The 20,001-nt window shown below is 65.1% G+C and overlaps 1 protein-coding gene across 5 annotated transcripts in view; it reads right to left on the bottom strand.

Annotated features, from left to right (window-relative positions):
- PRKCZ (protein kinase C zeta) overlaps positions 1-20,001 on the bottom strand; it is an 82,666-nt gene that overhangs the window by 51,903 nt on the left and 10,762 nt on the right. Inside the window, exon 1 of one of the 5 annotated variants that reach the window (XM_070076677.2) lies at positions 13,908-14,182. Coding sequence is in view for 1 of the 2 variants with exons in the window: in XM_070076676.2 (XP_069932777.1) it covers positions 13,452-13,461 (10 nt within the window). In the remaining variant the exon portion in view is untranslated. 5 annotated transcript variants of the gene reach the window in all.

The raw sequence follows: 20,001 nt of genomic DNA on the forward strand, positions 1-20,001 counted from the left end.
GGCCGTGTCTCGGGGAGAGCCCCCCACGCAGGCGCCCTCGTCTCATAGGTTCTAAAGCACAAACCCCCCGTGGGCTCTGGCCTTGCGGGAAGCCCCCTCCCTATCAAAGTGCAGGTCTGATTCCCAGTGCTGGACCTGACTGCAGCTTCCTGCCAGGCACGCGTGAGCCCTGGACGAGCGGCCAGGCTCCTTCCACCCCCCGGGTGCACTGAGCTGCCTGCCCGGGCGTTCATTTGGGGAATGAACCACACACGTATCTTTCTGCAGAGTAACTGGGTGTCACCATCACTCGGAGGCAGCATGGGGGCTCTGGGGGCCCGCGGGCATGGAGTCAGGACGGGGGCTCCTAACTAGGGAGGACTGTAACGCCCTTCCGTCACAACGTGTAAGTACGAGGCGGATCGGGCGAGGACACACGGGACTTCTGTGCTCCAGGGAGGAGAGGAGGGTGGAGCCCCAGGCTGCTGGGGCCACAGTGCCCGGGAGGCCCCAGGAGGCAGAAGGCGGGGTCACAGCGTCTCCACCCAGGTACCTGGAGTGGGGCCCAGGTGAGCGGGGGGACTACTGGCAGGTCTCTAAGCAGAGATTCCAGGATGGGGGGAGGCCGGAAGCTGTGAGGGGCAGCAGGGGCTGCGGTCCTGGCTTTGCTGGGCTGCCTGCCTGGTGGGCAGTTCATCCAGGTGAGGGGGTGGGGCCCGGCCAGGTAGAGGAGGAGCCAGGAGGTGACCTCCCTGGGGCTGTGCTAGGGAGAGGCAGAACCACAGCCCAGCTCCCCGCCCCCACCCCCCGCAGCGGGGGAGAAAGCCGCCATTCAGGAGGGCCTCTGCACGGCCGGACAAAGGGCGCCTTCAACCCCGGGCCCAGCGGCCAACACGTGCCAGTCACCACTTGGCCTGGAGGCCATTCCAGGACCCCAACGCTGCCTGAGGCCAAACACGGCCCCTCCTGGTGCGCGGGTCGCTGGGAGGAGCCCCTCTTAGGGAAACCCCAGATGGCCCAGAGCCCTGTCTTGTTCTTGGAATGACAAGCCAGAATCTTCTGGGTGACTGACAAGGCCCAAGCCGCCCATGGCAGAGACACAGGTGCCGTGGAACCCAGATGCGAGGTCCAGCCGGGCTTCAGCCCACAGACACAGCCTTTACGCTTCGCTCTTGTTTATTTTATTTATTTTTTGACAGGCAGAGTTAGACAGTGAGAGAGAGACAGAGAGAAAGGTCTTTTTTTCCGTTGGTTCACCCCTCAAATGGCCGCTACAGCTGACGGGCTACACCGATCCGAAGGCAGGAGCCAGGTGCTTCCTCCTGGTCTCCCATGCGGGTGCAGGGCCCAAACACTCGGGCCATCCTCCACTGCCTTCCCGGACCACAGCAGAGAGCTGGACTGGAAGAGGAGCAACGGGGACAGAATCCAGCACCCTGACTGGGACTAGAACCCGGTGTGCCGGCGCCACAGGCAGAGGATTAGCTTAGTGAGCCGCGGCGCCGACTACACTTCGCTCTTTACAGAAACCTTTGTTTTTTCTTTTTTTTTTTTTTTAAAGATTTATTTATTTGAAAGAGTTACACAAAGAAAGAAGGAGAGGCAGAGAGAGAGAGAGGGAGGGAGAGAGAGAGGGAGGAAGGGAGGGAGGGAGAGACAGATCCATCCGCTGGTTCACTCCCCAACTGGCCACAACAGCAGAAGCTGCGCCGACTGGAAGCCAGGAGCCAGGAGCTTCCTCCAGGTCTCCCACGCAGGTGCAGGGGCCCAAGCACTTGGCCCATCTTCCACTGCTTTCCCAGGCCACAGCAGGGAGCTGGATTGGAAGCGGAGCAGCCGGGACTGGAACTGGTGCCCATGTGGGGCACCAGCACTGCATGCGGTGGCTTTACCTGCTACACCACAGCACCGCCCCCAGAAATCTTTGTTTAGAAATAGACAAAGGGCAGGTGTCTAGTGCAACTGGGACACTCACGTCCCGTCTCAGAGGGCCTGGGACCAGGCCCCAGCTCCCCAGCCACGTGCCCGGGAGGCAGACGGGATGGCTCCAGGAGGGAGACTGGAAGGAGCCCCAGGCCCTGGGGTCAGGCCTGGTTCAGCCCTGGCTGCTGCGAGCATGTGGGGAGGTGAGCCGGTCTGTGGGGGTGCACGCACCCTCTCCCCCCCTTGTGTGTGTGGTGGATGTGGGCGTATGTGTGTGTGTTTGTGGGGGGGTATGGATGCTGTGTCTGTGTGTGCGTGGAGGTGTTGTCTGTGTGTGCATTTGTGTGTGTACAGGTTGTCTGTGTGTGCATCTGTGTTGTGTGTGTGTGTCTTTCAAATAAACATGCAGCTTACCCACAGGGGTCTGCAGCGACCCCCCGCGCCGCACACGAGTGGTTGGGGTGGCGAGCGCCACGTTCTGTGCTTCTCACTGCAACTGAAAAGAAGGTGGGTCGGCCTCCAGCCTGGACATCAGCACGGGTCCAGGGCAGCGGGGCCTGAGTCCCAGCTCCACCAAGCCCGGCCCCTGCTGCCGCGCACCCGAGTACCCGGCTCCCTGCCGCCCACGGGGGAGTCCCTGACGGAGCTCCGGCTCCTGCCTCAGCCCCCTAGTCCTGGTGATTGGGGAAGTGAACCAGCAGAAGGGGGCTCTGTTTCCATCTCTCGAACAAATTTTAAAAAAGAAGGAAGAAACAGGACGTACGTGGACGTGCGTGGCTGATGGCCTGTGAGTATGGCCGCCCAGTTCTCTGAGACGTGCGAGTTGCTCTGAATAAAAATTACAGTAAAAACGCCTGCACGACATCCAGCGATTCCGAATGCTTGTCTGAGCGTAAGCCTCTAGGCCAGCGGACAGCTGGCACTTCTGTGCGACAGGATGTGTGTTTCATGCACATCCCTTCTTTTTTAAAAGATTTATTTATTTATTTACTTGAAAGGCAGAGAGAGAGAGAGAGAGGTGTCTTCCATCCACTGGTTCACTCCCCAGATGGCTGCAATGGCCGGAGCTGCGCTGATCCAAAGCCAGGAGCCAGGAGCTTCCTCTGGGTCTCCCACGCGGGTGCAGGGCCCAAGCACTTGGGCCGTCCTCCACTGCTTTCCCAGGCCACAGCAGAGAGCTGGATCGGAAGTGGAGCAGCCGGGACTCAAACTGGCATCCACAGGGGATGCTGGGACTGCAGGGGGCAACTTTACCTGCTACACCACAGCGCGGTCCCTCATGCATTTTCATAAAAACATCGAATCAAGTCGTGCATTTCATCCACTTCTGTAAAAAGTCAACACATGGGCCAGTGCGTGGCTCAGTGGGCTAAGCCGCCGCTTACACCGGAGCTGCGCCTTGAGTCCCGGCTGCTCCACTGTGACCCAGCCGGGAGAGCAGCGAAGATGCCGGATGCTCGGGCCCCTGCACCACGTGGGAGCCCGCATGGAGCTCCTGGCTGCGGCCTGGCTGACCTGGCTGCTGTGGCCATTTTGGCAGTGACCAGTGGATAGAAGTGTCGCTCCCTCTCTGCCTGTAACTCTGCCTTACAAATGAATAAATGAGTGAATGACAAGTCAGGGTGGAGGGAAGCTGGTAACACGGGTGTGAGCAGAAGCACGTGGACCCCACTGTGCATGGCACTGTAACAACGGCACCGGGGTAGAGAGCCCCTCGGAGGTCAGAGAGTGCACCCGGCGCCACGGGCTGCGTCCCACAGAACTGCACGGGAACCGCGAGCCACACCCCTGTGTCCTCCCGGCTCTGCGTGGAGTGGTTCTGAACCCGTGGCACAAGCATTTGGAGCCACAGCACAGGGAAAGGAGACCGAACCTGGGACCGCAGGGCGGAGCCCACGCCGGCACTGTGCACACACACAGCCCTGGCTAGAACCCGGGACCGCAGGGCGGAGCCCACGCTGGCACTGAGCACAGATCACTTACGTGTGCACACACACAGCCCTGGCTAGACCGGCCCGGCAGTTGCCACGTCCCGGAAGCAGTGAGCACATGGACTGGCACCTGAACACCACGCCCCAGACAGAGGAAGCCAGCTCCTAGGAGAAACAGCCGGTCCCAGCCTAGGGCAGGGAGACGCAGAGACAAGCCCAGAACCCGACGGCCAGGCAGCGCACACCTGCTCCACGAAGCCCTCGTCAGCCACGTCGGGCAGTTAGTCTCCAGCGAGTCACGGCAGAGGTGGTACCACAAACTCAACCTTTGGAAATCTTGCCATCCAGCTGGGAGGGGGGAGGGGGGCTGCTCCTCGCAGGGCAGGACAAGGAACCGCACGACGGCACAGCCGGGGTCAGGCAAACCCAGGATCTGGGCAGGAGGGACTGAGACCCTCCCACCCCCACGTGCCGCCTCCAGACAAGATTCCGAGAACTTCCATAAACAAACACCGGCCGTGGCAAGGGGGAGGTGCAGCCACGCAGCCGGGAGCTGGGGTGAAGCTGAGCCCTGCCTGGCCGAGCTCCGATTCTGAGGAGGGCCGATGCTGTGCCCGGTGTCACGTGTGGCACAGCCACGCTTCTTCTGCTGTTCCACTCTGGCTGCGTCTGGCTTGGACATGGTCGTGGGTCACGGCAGCACAGTCCCACGTCCTTAAGTAAACACACACAGATTCTGAAAACGCCATCCGCGGGCGCCCTTCACGACACAGAACATTCCAGATGTCTAAGCAGCAAAGCCCAGGGGTCTGGAGAAGAATCGGAGTGGAGCCAGGCTCTTCCAACTCCTCCGTCATTCACTCGAAGACGCCGGGCTCCCAGCTCCCTCTGGCCACACCGTTCCCTGCTGTGCCTCTGCCTGCAACGGGTGGTGCCGACAGGCACAGAAGAACCTTCTAGACACACACCCCCTGCCCTCCTCGCCCAGCCGATGGCGGGACCCCACTGCACGCAGGCCCACTCGTGTCAACCTGGGGGTGCAAACAGCCGCCTGTGAAAGCTGTCCCACCTTCAGTGCCTGAGCCCCTGGTGACAGGGCACAGCCACGCAGGCCAGCTCCGGGCAGCCCAGGTGCTGTGGCTGCTGAGGGAGTGCCCTCAGAATGCCCAGGCAGAAACCAGGGCGGGGCACCGCCAAGCAGCACCCCCACACCCCCCAAATCCTATGCACCCAACACACAGGGCAAAGGATGGTGTGTACTGTGCTCCCACATGAGGGGGTAGGGGTGAGAGGCTGAGCCCAGGTGGGGGCCAGGGCCCCTGGGGGGTCCCCAGAGACCCCCGTGGGGGCCACGTTGGCTGATGATTTCGAGGGCAGGGGGCGTCTTCCGCCAATTCTGAGAGATTGTCGGAGATCAGTGAGTGACAGGGAGGCTGACGAACAGTGATGGTTGTTTGAGAGAAAGTGTAAAGGAGGAGTCCACGCTTACCAGAGCCGGCCACGGAGCCCAGAGCCGGCCACGGAGCCCAGAGCCGGCCACAGGAGCCCAGAGCCGGCCACGGAGCCCAGAGCCAGCCACAACAGTATGGCCACCCCCTCGCTACATTTTCCTTTCCTGGGGGGGTTTGTATTAGAAAACAGCCATTTTTCACTAAAATTATGTTATTTATGTTAGCATGTAATGGGTTTACAATCTTCAACTCAATGAAAAAATAAAGATTACTCATTTTAAATTTCCAGTAGCTAAAGCCCACGTACCCCAAATGACCTCAAGGATTTTCATGAGCGTAGGGGGCTCCCGAGACCACCAGCCCCGCCCCCAGCCTGGGCCAGCGGTGGACAGGGGCCTAGGAGACAGCCCTGGGTCTGCCCCGTCAAGCAGCTCCCCCATGCCGCCCCAGATACTACACACCACACGCAGCCCACTCAGCCACGCGAGGGCGGGTGTGGCCCAGTGGTCGGGGCTTCCTGCCGGTGCCCACTCTGGGGCATCTGGTGGTGGCTCAAGCACGTGGATCCCCACCACCCACGTGGGAGACCAAGACTGGGTTCAAGGGTCCAGCGCTGGTCTGGCCCGGCCCTGGACGCTGCAAGTATTTGGGGGATGAACCAAAAGAGACGGAGACCCTCCCTCCCTCCCTCCCCCCTCCCCCCTCCCTCCCCCCCTCCCCCCCTCCCTCCCCCCCTCCCCCCTCCCCCCTCCCTCTCCCCCTCCCTCTCTCTCCCTCCCTCCCTCCCTCCCCATCTCTCTCTCTCTCTCACTCCCTCTCTCTCTCTCTCTCCCTCCCTCCCTCTCTCTCTCCCTCCCTCCCTCCCTCCCTCCCCCTCTGTCTCTCTCTCTCTCTCTCTGTCTCTAATTAAAAGACTTCAATGCTTCTAGGTCAGCGCAAGCCGAAGACTGAATGACATCATTTGAGAACTGGGACAAGGAATCCACCACCGGTCTCCACGGCGTGGCAGCCCCGGAGGGGACTTCACCCTCAGACCTACTGCGACAGGACGGACCGCTCCCGGTGTGACACCTGTCCTTCACCCACCGGCCCCGCCATCTTTGTAAGTCTGCTCTGTGGAGGGGCAGGGTGGCAGGACGGATGCTCTGCTGTGAGCTCCCGAGTCAGACAGGACAGACGTGGGCTCTGACGCTCGAGTGATGAGCGAGCCCACAGATGGTCCCTCGTCACCTCCCCAACAGCCTCCCCAGCAGAGGAGCCCCCAACCCAGGGACAGGGCATGGGGGGCTGGAAGCAGCTCTCGAGGGCCGGCTGTGCAGTCTCCGCCCAGATCTGCTGGTGTTGCCATCACAAAGGCAGCTGTGGGGGAGTTCACACCAGGGAATCGGCCGTGCGGGAGTTCACACCAGGGAATCGGCCGTGCGGGAGCTCACATCAGGGAATCGGCCGTGCGGGAGCTCACACCGGGGAATCGGCCGTGGGGGAGCTCACACCGGGGAATCGGCCGTGCGGGAGCTCACACCGGGGAATCGGCCGTGGGGGAGCTCACACCGGGGAATCGGCCGTGGGGGAGCTCACACCGGGGAATCGGCCGTGGGGGAGCTCACACCGGGGAATCGGCCGTGGGGGAGCTCACACCGGGGAATCGGCCGTGCGGGAGCTCACACCGGGGAATCGGCCGTGGGGGAGCTCACACCGGGGAATCGGCCGTGGGGGAGCTCACACCGGGGAATCGGCCGTGGGGGAGCTCACACCGGGGAATCGGCCGTGGGGGAGCTCACACCGGGGAATCGGCCGTGGGGGAGCTCACACCGGGGCATCGGCCGTGGGGGAGCTCACACCGGGGAATCGGCCGTGGGGGAGCTCACACCGGGGAATCGGCCGTGGGGGAGCTCACACCGGGGAATCGGCCTGGGCTCCCCATTGCACCTGCCCTTCCCCGGAGAGTGGGTGTTGGGCTCTTAGCACCAAGCAGGAAGGATTCAGCTGCAGCCTCCCTGTGTGACGGTTCCCACCCCAATTCACCTTCCTGCAGTGCCTTTCTCTTTAAGGCACAAACATCAACTGCAAAGGTGGACACGCCAAGTCCACGTGGAACAGCCACGGGGCCACGAGCCCATGTGGGACGACACTCAGGAAGCAGCGCCAGGGCCCCTCCCCCCTCCTAGTGGACACAGCACAGGGCCCCTCCCGGCCCCTCTGTCCTGGTGGACACGGCACAGGACCCCTCCCGGCCCCTCTGTCCTGGTGGACACGGCACAGGGCCCCTCCCGGCCCCTCTGTCCTGGTGGACACGGCACAGGGCCCCTCCCGGCCCCTCTGTCCTGGTGGACACAGCACAGGGCCCCTCCCGGCCCCTCCACCCTCCTAGTGGACACGGCACAGGGCCCCTCCCAGCCCCTCCACCCTCCTGGTGGACACAGCACAGGGCCCCTCCCAGCCCCTCCCCCCTCCTAGTGGACACGGCACAGGGCCCCTCCCAGCCCCTCCACCCTCCTAGTAGACACGGCACAGGGCCCCTCCCAGCCCCTCTGTCCTGGTGGACACAGCACAGGGCCCCTCCCGGCCCCTCTGTCCTGGTGGACACGGCACAGGGCCCCTCCCGGCCTCTCTGTCCTGGTGGACACGGCACAGGGCCCCTCCCAGCCTCTCTGTCCTGGTGGACATAGCACAGGGCCCCTCCCAGCCCCTCTGTCCTGGTGGACACGGCACAGGGCCCCTCCCGCCCTCCTGGTGGACATGGCACAGGGCCCCTCCCAGCCTCTCTGTCCTGGTTGACATGGCACAGGGCCCCTCCCGCCCTCCTGGTGGACATGGCACAGGGCCCCTCCCGCCCTCCTGGTGGACATGGCACAGGGCCCCTCCCGCCCTCCTGGTGGACATGGCACAGGGCCCCTCCCGCCCTCCTGGTGGACATGGCACAGGGCCCCTCCCGCCCTCCTGGTGGACATGGCACAGGGCCCCTCCCGCCCTCCTGGTGGACATGGCACAGGGCCCCTCCCACCCTCCTGGTGAACATGGCACAGGGCCCCTCCCAGCCTCTCTGTCCTGGTGGACACGGCACAGGGCCCCTCCTGCCCTCCTGGTGGACACGGCACAGGGCAGACTGGGCAAAGTGTGCTGACCCCTTGTGTGTCCGAGGCACCTTCCTGGTGTGATCTGGAAACCTGAGGGAGCCGGAGCGGTCGGTGTGAAAGGCGCTGCAGGGTGGACAGGAGACCAGGACAAGAAGATCTCGCCCGTCTGTCCGCAGAGGGTGAACCAAGAGGGGCACAGCCCGAGAGCAGCAGACGTGGAGAGGCAAGGCCACGGCCCGGCTGTGCTGATCATCTCCCAAGGTCCCTGCCCCCCAGGCCTCCCCACACGGCCCCCTACATCTAAGGCCCTCTTGCTGGCCTGGGCCCTGCTGTCGTCCTGTGGCCCTACCCTGTCCATACACCTTCCCTCCCCACCCCTGCTGGGGCCTGGCCCTCATTCCCCTCACTCCCACCCCTGCCGACATCCCAGTGCCCAAGGCTGGAACAACTGGGTTCTAACCATGCCCATGCGTCCACACGCACAGATCACTCAAGCAGCGGGCCAACGGGAGAGGAGAGCGCCCCGTGTGGCCACGGCAGTGATCACGTGGATGCCTCACCCCTCGCACCCAGGGCCACGGGGGCTACACAGCGACTCTGTCCAGAGGGCACAGGGTGGCGCAGCCTCAGGAGGAAGCAGTGGGCCGTAGCAGCACCAGGGCCACCACAGCCCCAGCCTGAAGCCACCATCTGACCCCGAGAAGAGAGCCCCAGGACGCCTCAGGGACGCTAGGACACCCCAAGGGCAGGGGGAAGACGCGAGGGAGAGAGGAGGCCGGGCCGGGCCCCCCGCCGTCACTGAGGCACTGCACTGCAGGGACAGGGATCTGGGCCCCCTGCTACCGCCTGGGTTTCCCATGGACCCAAGGAAGCACTGAAAAATAAAGTCCATTAAAAAACAGACCTTGGTCCAGCAAAGCCGCATGCTTAAGCCCCCACCAGACCACCCAGCACACACGGATCCACAGCAAACAGGAAAGGCCACACCCCAACACTGCCCACATTCTCTGGTCCCCTTGGGACCACCCAGGCCACGGCCACAGCCACCTGCAGTGGTCTCTCCCAGCGCCAGTGTCCTGTGGGATCTGGCTTCAGGAAAGTTAGATCTGGGGGTCTCCCGGTGAATACTGAGGGCCCTGCCAGAACCACAGTGCCAGGACCACAAGCCTCGCCAAGAGGAGTGGCGGTGGCGAGTGCTGGGACAGGACGGGGACCAGACCCCCAGGAAGGGTGGAGGCCCTGACACAGGCTCCCAGATGCCGAGGAGAGGCCGTGCCCAGAGCCCCTTCCTCACCCACACAGCTGTGGAAGCTCACACTGGGGGGCCAGGCTCCTCCCAGCCTGCCCCGGGCAGGTGCTCCCCTGCTGTGGCCGCGAAGTGGACCTGGGCAGACAAGCGAGGGCCCACAGTCCGGGAAAGGCCTCCGGGCACAAGATGGACAAGAGGGAGCGGGGTGGGAATAGCCGCGGAGGAGGCGGAGGAAAGCACCAGGAAGCGGTGTCCCCACCCACTCCACCGCCGCGCGGCCTCACCGCCTGTCAGCATCAGTGGGCAGGGCGCTGGAGCCGTGCCCTGGGGGCCACAGTGGCAAACAGCAGGCCCCAGGCCCGGCCACGCAAGCCGAGTGATTTGGGCTACCCCGTCTGGGGGTCCTGGGTCGTGTTCTCGCCCGCCTCAGGGCGCCGTGAGCACTAGCGGGGCATCCGCACGGAGCCGGGAGCCCACAACACCACCAGCAATGTCACCGTGTCTGTTGGCCACGGTGAGTGAGCCCAGAAGCGGGCAGGGGGCTCTGTTTCAGAGAGGAGGCTTGAGAGGACACAAAATAGCTCGTGGAAGTTGGGACGTCTCAGGGACACACTCAGTGGACGGTCTGGACAAGAGATCCTGAAGCTGCCCATGCCAGGCGGCAGAACGGGAGACGAGGAGACAGCCAGCAGGCACCTCCGAGGGCCAGCCAGGTCAGCCTGGAACAGGGGCAGCTCCCAAGGACAAGAGGGTCAGTCCCCGGGCGACTGAAGCTTCCACACTGGCCATTCCCAGCACCGGACTCAGGGCGCACCACCACCCGAGGACACGCAGAAGATTCTAGAAACTTCCAGAAGCAAATAACCGCACACATGTGAACACTGAGATGGCATCTGACTCTGCAATGAGGCCTCCACGCCCTGAGGGGACGCCCACTCTGACGCAGACATCCCATGAGGCCGTGGCCACGCTGAGGTCGCAGAGCGGGCCGCGGGAGGAAGGCAGGGCCCAGGTCAGAGACCAGGGAGGGGCCGGCACTGTGGCACCACCTCAGTGCTGGACCCTGCGTGAGCGCGTCTGAGCCCCGGCTGCTCCACTCCCCATCCCGCTCCCTGCTACTGCACCTGGGAAAGCAGCGGAGGACGGCCCAGGCCCAAGAGCCCCTGCACCCTTGGGAGACCGGACGGAGCTCCTGGCTCCTCACTTTGGTCTGGCCCAGCCTTAGCTGCTGTGGCCATTTGGGGAGTGAACCAGTGAACGGAACATCTAACATCTATCTCTGCCTCTCAAATAAGCAAACAAATCTTCCTGAGAAAGAGAGAGAGACAGAGAGACACAGACAGCAGGGAGAGGAGAGAGGGCCAGGAGGCCCCAGCCCTGCGGGACGGGAGGGACTGGGAGCAGGAGGGGAAGGGCTGTGGCTTCCGCGGGCACCTCGGTCTCCCTGTCACTGTCCTCAGACACCTGAGGCCACGCTGCAGAGAAGAGGGCCGTGCAGCTCCCAGCTCTGCAGGTGCACGGCTGAGGGCTTCCTGTGGGCAGAGTCCCGAGGGGGCGCCGGGCCTCACAGGCGTGCGCCTAGGTGGTGTTTCTCTCTCTCCCCCCACCCTCTAAGCCACCAGCACCCACCACAGGGACTGCACCTCCAGACACCACAGCCCAGCCCCTTGGCACCTGGCACTGCGGGGACTAGACCCCTGCCTGGGCACAAGGTGGCTCAGGGTGGCCCAGGACGAGGACTTCCAGAAAACTCCGAGAGGACCAAGACTAGCATCAGCACAACCAGAGCTGCAGGGGACACGTGGGGACACGGGAGCACGCGGACTCTGCACAGGAGCCCCGCGGAACTCCCGGGCACGCACGGGAACGCTGCAGGCCTCCCAGGCTGCGAACGCTCACTGCTCCCCGGTGCCCGAAGCACAGCCCCCAGGGCACGGGAGCCGACCAGACCAGCACCGTCCCAGACGGAAAGGTCTAGAAACCGCCGCGCAAACGCGTTCTTAGGACTCCGGAGTCTGAAGTGGGGGCAGGCGTCTCCCTGTCAAGCCTCCAGCACCACCTGGGGACACAAAGTGCAAGCCGCAAGCTCCCGTGTGCGTCCACACTTCACCCGCAGCGCACAGCAGGCCCAGGGCCGCCCGCCTGTGCCGACAACGGCCTCCTTCGGACGCTCAACCGACCTGTTCCACAGAAGGGCAGACTGAGGGAGCCACCCAGGGCGGCGGGGGACCCGGGGTGGGCAGACATCTAGCTGACCAGGGCCTGACCAGGGGCTCCGTGCTGCTGGGAAGGGAATTCTTCGAAGCCCGCAACAGACAACACATTTTAAAAAGCAAGCTGTAAAACGGCCCATTCAAACCAAATTAAACAACCGAGAACGAGACCGGGGTCCCCTCGGCCCACCTGCGCCTCGTGAACTGGCGTGCACCGGAACAGTCACGGCCGCCGCAGGCTCCGCTGGTTCCCGCCGGGCTTTCTCGCCTCCCCTCTGCGGGGCAGCGACCGTGGCTGCCGGGGAGGGGCCCTGCTTGGTGTATTCGGGGTGATCCTAAAACCACCCCGTGTCCAGATTCGCCAGTGGGGTTCTGCCGAGCCGTGACTGTCGGGCGGGAAGCTCCAGAATCTCACCACCACACCTGAGGGCAGGCGAGCCACGGCCTCCCGGCCTCGGCCCCTGCGCCGCCTGCTCCTTCCCTGAGCCACGCTCCCAGCGGCCTGCTTGCCAGGTGCCGGGGCTGGGCTGGCTGGCTCCGTGGAGTGACAGCTGGGGGCCCTGCTCCCGCAGTGCCGTTCACCTGCCCAGAACACAGGGCATGGCACAGGCAGGGCCCTGTGGCACGAGGCGGCAGGGGGACAAGAGCAAGAGGCTGGAGCCAGAGGCCAGAGCTGCCCTGTGCCAAGACCCCCAGACCCGAGAGCCCTCCTTCCCCGAGCAACGAGGACCCGGCCCAGCCCAGCCCGAGGCCGCTCTCGGGCCTCCCCTCAAGGGCACAGGGCTGCCCCGCGCTCCGTCCACAGGCGTCCTGGGACCGTGCTGTGCTCAGCCTGGCCTCACCACTCGGCTAACTGGGTGAGGGAGGCAGCGGGGCCGCGTGTGGGATCCCCTGCAGGGCTCACAGCTGGCCGAGGCGGTCAGGCTGCCCGGGCCCCAGCTCCACGCTGGAGACAGCACACGCGGGACGCAGACACGGGCGCCTTCCCCGGCAGCTGCCCCAACCCCCTGGGGAAGTGGGAGCCAGGGTGGCGGCCTCCGAGGTGGCATCGGGAAGGTGGGAGCGGAGCCCGCGCCGGCTAGGGGCGCACGACTCCTTACGTAACTTCACAGAGCCGATGGGAGCGAGTCGGCACAGGAACGGGTGAGCCCCTGCAGACCCGCACTCCCCTGCCCCTGTGCACCAGGGCTCTCTGGGTTGGGGGCCCTCTGCTCCCGGAAGCCGTCCCCCATCTCGGCTCTGCCAGCAGCCCACCGACCGCAGGGAGGAGCCGGCGCCGGTGCCCTGGCAACGCACTCACACCCGAGAGCTGGCCTGGGCCAGGCACGGCCAGTGCAGCCCGCGCAGCACCAAGCCGTTCCGGACACCTGGCCAGGCGGGCGAGCTGGCCTCCAGCTCGGTCTCCCCCTCCACGCCCCTCAGCGCTCCTGAATCCTCCTAACCCGGGAGCCACCCGCAACCCTGGCCGGAGCGGCGGGGGGAGGGGCGCCCCGCAGCTCCGCGCCCGGCAGGGAGGCTGCTGCTGCTGTTGTTGTTTTTTCCTTTTATTTCCACAAACACCTTGCAAAATGGACGTTCGCACCCCCCACCCCCCGCAGCCCCGCCAGGACGCGCAGCCCCGGGTCTACCTCCAACCATGTCGGGACGCAAGAGCGGAGGCCGCGCGCACTCCCTGACACCCGGGGACCCGCTGGGGCGAGCCGTGCACGCCGACGCCGTCACGGCCACCCGGCTCCAGCACGACGCTGGCGTCAGCGCGGAGCCGGGCCAGACCACAGGCGCGGCGCGGCGCGGGCTGGAGGAGACAGGTGACCGGCCGGCCCCGCCGCGGGGGGCCGGCCCGCCCGCCCGCAGCCCGGACAGTGCCGCGCGGCCACGGCCACCTCCCCAGGACCCGCACCGCGGCCCCCGCACGCGCCGCCTCCCTCCCCGCCGCGCCGGCCCCTGCTAGGGCTGATTTCTCTCCGAATCTGTCACCCGTGCAGACACGGCCTCTCCGCACGCAGGCCGCGGCCGCCCGCCGCCCGCCCTCCGCGCGCACCCGGCCTGCGGGCCTGCGGCGCCCGGGGGATGCGCGCCCTCACCGCTTTCTTCTCCCGCGGGCTCCGCTACGGGGCGGGGGCCGCGCGCCCAGGCATCCTCCTCCCCCGCGGGAGCCGAGCGCTCCGAGCGACAATGGCAGGCCGGGCGCGGGCGCGGGTCCTCAGCGGCGCGCGGGCCGGCCCGCCGCCCGCCCCTCACGCCGCTGCCTCCTCATGCCTCCGGCCGGTGGCACCGGCTCCCCCGGGAAGCTGCGGCCGGCGGCGGAGGCGCGGAGGCGCTGAGGCGCGCGCTAAACGCGGCGCGGACGGGAAGGGGCTGACGTCACAGGAAAACGCGCGCTCCGCATCCAAACAGGCTGCCGGGACGCGGGCGCGGCGGGCGCGGGGCTGGGGCGCCGGCGGGGGCGCGGGAGCCCCGGGGCGGAGCGGGGCCGGTGGGCAGGGCCAGGGCTGACGCGGGGGAGGCCCAGCGCGAGGCGGGAGTGGCCCCCCGGCCCCGCAGGACCTCACACGCCGCCCACCGGGCCTGCCCGAGGGGTGCTGACCCGGCCATCGCCGGCACCGCAGAGGCGGCCCCCGCACCCGCCGGCACAGCTGGCCGGTGAGAGCAGCCCCGCACCCGCGTCCGCGGGGGCCGCCGGCACCGGCCAGGGCGAGGCTGGGCGCCGGCTGCTGTCAGGTGCAAGGCGAGAGCGCCCGCTGCTTTTCCTGTTTCCCACACGGGGTGGCCCTGGCACTCGGTCAGCGCTGCCCTTCAGCAGGCTTCCCACGGGCAAGCCAGTGGCCCCGGGCCGCGCGAGTCACCAGGGCTGGGCGGCCGTGGGCAGCGGTCACTCACACTGGGCGGCCCTGAGTTCTCCACCACCACACCCATCTTTCCCATGGAACCACACGGTTCTCTCTGTCCCTCTGCGTCCCCCTGGTGCCCCCATGTGGCCGTGGATGCCCCTCCCCTGGGAACCCGGTGACCACAGCCTTCTCTGGAGGCCCCTCCTGATACTGGCCTCAGCACAGCTGCGGGCTAGAACCTACACGCCGGACAGCCGGGCTCGGCCACCTGTCCATCGGCACTCACGGCGTGGCCTCCGGGCCAAAGCCCCCACCGTGTGCCCCGAGTCTGCACAGCTCCTCCCTTGTCGGGAGCCCCCCGTGTGCCCCGAGTCTGCACAGCTCCTTGTGGGGAGGGAGCCCCCCCCCGTGTGCCCCGAGTCTGCACAGCTCCTTGTGGGGAGGGAGCCCCCCCATGTACCCCGAGTCTGCACAGCCCCTTGTCGGGAGCCCCCCGTGTACCCCGAGTCTGCACAGCCCCTTGTCGGGAGCCCCCCCCCCCCGTGTGCAGAGGCACGCCTGAGGACGTGAGCCTCAGTCCCGACACTCGGGCCTCTCGCGAGACAGTGGGTGAAGCCTGGCAGGCAGGGGCACTGGGTGCTAAGCCCCACAAGGCCCCACAAGCAGCAGCCCCCGCTGCCACACACAGCGTCAGCGCCGCGCCGTGCGGCCATGAGAGAGAGCGCGTGGCCCGCAGAGCCCAAGAGAGCAGGACCCCGACTGAGAAGTGGCATGGGGGCCGCCAGCATCCGCGCGCATGCGGGGCTCCCGGCCAGTGCACCTGCGAGGCGCAGTGATGGCCCAGGTGCTCAGGACCCTGCCACCCACATAGGGTCGCAGACGAAGCTCCTGGCTCCGGGCGTGGCTAGGTCCAGCCCTGGCAGCTGTGGCCATCTGGGGAGTGAGCCAGTGGATGAAAGCTCCATCAGTCTCCCCGTGACTCTGCCTTTCAAATAATTATTAAATCAGTCTTAAAAATAAAGGAAAATGAAATCGTAAAACAACACGACCACCGTATCCGCAGGCAGCTTTGAGTGGGAAGGCAGACGTGTCCCGTGTGACGCCCACGCACACCGGCCCCACCCACTGCCACCTTCTCTCCACAGTCCGTCCTGGACACCAGTCCACAGGGCTCCAGGGCGTCCAGGCTGAACCCACACTTGGTCTTCCCTGGAGCCCTATTCTAGGTGGAAAACCAGCTTTTCCAGTTTGTTGTAAATAATTGAAGACAAAGCTGAATGCGGTTGGGTTTTTACTAAACAATGGACAAGCACACCTATAAAGAACTTCCAGGACTCACACGAGTTGTTAGCTCCGAAGGATTCCAGAGGATTCCATGATACCTTGCCCAGCCATACCCGGAGGACACTGCTGGCTCTCAGCCCTCCACCCACCACCCACCACCCACCAATAACCAATAACCCAGGAACCCACCAACAACCCCCAAATCCAACCAACAACCCAGATCTCAACAGTGACCCAGCAAACCAACAACCACCCACCAATAACCAACAACCCACATCTCAACAGCCACCCAGAAAACCACAAAACCACCACCACCCACCAATAAACAACAACCCACATCTCAACAGCCACCCAGAAAACCACAAAACCAGCCTTGCCTCAGCCCCGACCCCACGAGGAGACGGGCAGGTGGACCTGAGGGCAGCGCTGTGGGGGGGCTCGTGGTGACCCCAGAAAGCTGAGAGCCGTGGGCGATGTCATCAGCTGAGGGTCTTGAGACGAGCGGGGTGGGGGCTCCATCCTGACTCCCAGATGCACCCTAAGTCCAGCATCCGTGTGAGAAGAGACCAGGGAAGGCCACGTGAGGACACAGGCAGGATGGGAGCAAGGTGTCCACAAGCCAGGGTGTCCAGGACACAACAACAACCCAATCACCAGTAACCAACAACTCACATCTCAATAGCAACCCAGGCCGGCGCCATGGCTCACTAGGCTAATCCTCCGCCTGCGGCGCCGGCACCATTGGGGCGCCGGGTACTAGTCCCGGTTGCCCCTCTTCCAGGCCAGCTCTCTGCTGTGGCCCGAGAGTGCAGTGGAGAATGGCCCAAGTGCTTGGGCCCTGCACCCCATGGGAGACCAGGAGAAGCACCTGGCTCCTGGCTTCGGATCGGCGCAGCGCCGGCCGTAGCAGCCATTAGGGGAGTGAACCAATGGAAGGAAGACCTTTCTCTCTGTCTCTCTTTCACTGTCTATAACTCTCTCTCTGTCTAACTCTGCCTGTCAATAAATAAATAAATAATAGCAACCCACAAAACCACAACCACTGCCACCCACCAATAAAAAACAACCCAGTCACCAATAACCAACAACTCACATCTCAACAGCCACTCAGCAAACCACAAACTACCACCTCCCACCAATAACAACCACCCACCAATCCACAAAGCATCAACCCCAAACCTACAACCAAGGACAGCCCAGTGTAACAACTCACCAAACACCCACCAACAACCACCCAGGAGCCCCACCCCACCCCAGACTGGCGCGCACTCCGTGGGGGGTACGTTCCATCCTACTGGATGCGGCGGAGTCTCCCTGAGTGGCGACTGCTCACACAGCCCCGCCTACAGAGGACGAAACGGGTCCAGCAGGCTCCTGGCTGAGCCGGGGCTGCGCCGGCAGTGTGCGCCATCTGGATGTTAGAGCCCAGGGCCCTCAAGCTGCCATGGACACTTGGGCTCCCACCGTGCCCACCGGGACCGGCCCCAGCCACAGCCCCTGCCCGCCCAGGGCTGCTGCAGGCTCACCTGCGTAGGACGGGCACGGCTTCAGGGTCAGAGGGCAGGCGGGGCCGCGGGGGTGGGGCTGTGACGAGCGGGGCCAGGCCAGCGCCCTGCCTGGTGTGAACCCACCACCCACCGTCAGCCCCAGGCCACGGCCCCCCAGCCTTGCCTCAGCCCCGACCCCACGAGGAGACGGGCAGGTGGGCCTGAGGGCAGCGCTGTGGGGGGGCTCGTGGTGACCCCAGAAAGCTGAGAGCCGTGGGCGATGTCATCAGCTGAGGGTCTTGAGACGAGCGGGGTGGGGGCTCCATCCTGACTCCCAGATGCACCCTAAGTCCAGCATCCGTGTGAGAAGAGACCAGGGAAGGCCACGTGAGGACACAGGCAGGATGGGAGCAAGGTGTCCACAAGCCAGGGTGTCCAGGACACAAGGACTCATGGTGGCACTGGACACTGCACAGGCTGGGGCTGGGTGCTCCCTGGAGCCTCCCTGCCTTGTGTCTGGGCAGGCAAGGGTGGCCCAGGGGCCACAGCCACAGAGGGGGGATGGGGACACGCATCTCGCCTCCACGGCTCCTGGGCTAGGGACTCGTCTGCCGTGTGTCACCAGGAGGGCAGCCACGCCCGCAGGTCCCTGCAGTGCGTGGCCCAGGTCTGACCGCTGCATCCCCCAGGCCACAGGGCTGCCCCTCATCCGCATCAGCAAGCCACGCAAGGCCACGTGACTTGCTGCAGGTCCTGTCCTGCCGCCGGCCAAACCACCGGGAGCCTGGATTCCTTACGGCGTTGCCTACTCTGCCCCGCCTGTCCCCTCCAAGTGCCCTGGACACACAAGGCCAGCCCTGTGGCTGACCAGAGAGCCCAGCCACCGTCCACACCCCCACAGCTTTCAGCAACCACGGGTGAACCTGCCATCCACACTCACGGGGCCCCGGCCTGGACTGAGGTCTGACCATGGAGGGAGGACCCTGAACTGCCTGCTGGCGGCTTCCTCTGAGGCGTCTCAGCCGCACAGGCCACGTCCAACCCAGTGTTGGCGTCGAGCGTCCCGGCAGTGGTTTAGACGCTGGCTGGGACGTCCATGCCCTGGGTTCAAGCCCCGGCCACTCCCCTTCCAGTCCAGCTCCCTGCTGATGCAACCTGGGGCCCCGGCACCCACGGGGAGACCTGGATGGAGCTCCTGGCTCCTGGCCTCACCCTGGCCCAGCACTGGCCGTTGTAGATATTTGGGAAGAAAATCAGTGGATAGGAGATCTGTCTGTCTCCCTTTCAAATAAAAATAAATACATGAGTCAGTAACAGAGAAAATTGGGAAATTCACCGATTTACGAAAACTAAACACAAGATGGGTCAAAGGTGGAATCACAGTGGAAACCGGGAAATCCGAGAGATGAGCAGAAATGAGAAGCCACAGAACCCGGGGGCCCAGCGACCTAGCACTGACCGGGAAGTCCACCCCGACCGGCGTCTACACGGAAGGGGGCTCTCAAACCCACCACCAGCGTCCAGCTCCGGGCTGGGAAAAGCCAGGGGTCGGAGGAGGGGCCAGTGCGAGAAGAGGAGACAGAGCGACTGGGGCGCGAGGGGCCCGGCTGGTGCTCAGAGAGGGTCGGGAGCGAGGGCAAGACCTGAGCCACTTCCATCAGACAGCGGGGCCGGCCCCAGAGTTCCACGGAAAGGACAGGAATTCCAAAGAGCTCCGTGAACACTCTGCCGGCCAGCAGACCTGACAGCCTGGAGGAAAGAGAGATCGACCGGGACCGGCGCTCGGAGACCCGGGCAGGCCTGAGACCGGCCGGCGGAGACGCCCTGGCCAGGCAGCCCCGTGGGCGCGTTCAGCAACACTCGGAGCGGCCGACGCTGACCCCGTTCACACTGCAAAACCCCAACGCCTCGGCTCCCCACGGATCAGGAGCGAAGCCAACGTGATGCCACGTTATGGAGGCACGCCACAGCCACGCGGCACTTTCCGTGGGACGCAAGGTCCATCGACGCAGGACACTGGATGCCAGGGCAAAGGGGGGCACCCACACGGGCACCCAGCAGAACCCAGCGCCCTCCTGAGGGAAACCCTCAGAAACAAGGCGCCCCCAGCCGCCCGGGGGCAGGCAAGGACGCTGGCCCTCCCACGTCCACGCACACAGGCCACGGGAGAGGAGACGTGAAATCGTCTCTGTTCACAGACGGCACAATCGTAAACGCAGGCAGCCGCAGCCCAGCACGAGGACATGAGCTCGGCACAGAGACCCGCTGCCGGGCCGCGCCCTGGCCGCCTGTGTCCCACACGCGAGGGCTTGAGTTCGAGTCCTGGCTCTGCTCCCAGCGCCAGCTTCCTGCTAACGTGCGTCTCTGCCGCCCCGGCGGCCCAGCCCTGCTGCTGCACACGTCCGGGGGGCGGACCAGCGGACAGAGGCTCCTCTTCCTGCCTGTCTCCCTCCCTCTCGTGTCTCGGCCCCTCAAAAAACTGTTTCTATCAGCTGCATGTCTGCACATCAACCGTGAACAATCCCACCTACAGCAGCATCAGAACAAAACGCTCAGGAATCAGCCGGGGGGGGGGG

The sequence above is a fragment of the Oryctolagus cuniculus genome, chromosome 7 (assembly GCF_051225735.1).
Source record: "Oryctolagus cuniculus isolate XC-2025 breed Fujian yellow rabbit chromosome 7, ASM5122573v1, whole genome shotgun sequence".
NCBI lineage: Eukaryota > Metazoa > Chordata > Mammalia > Lagomorpha > Leporidae > Oryctolagus > Oryctolagus cuniculus.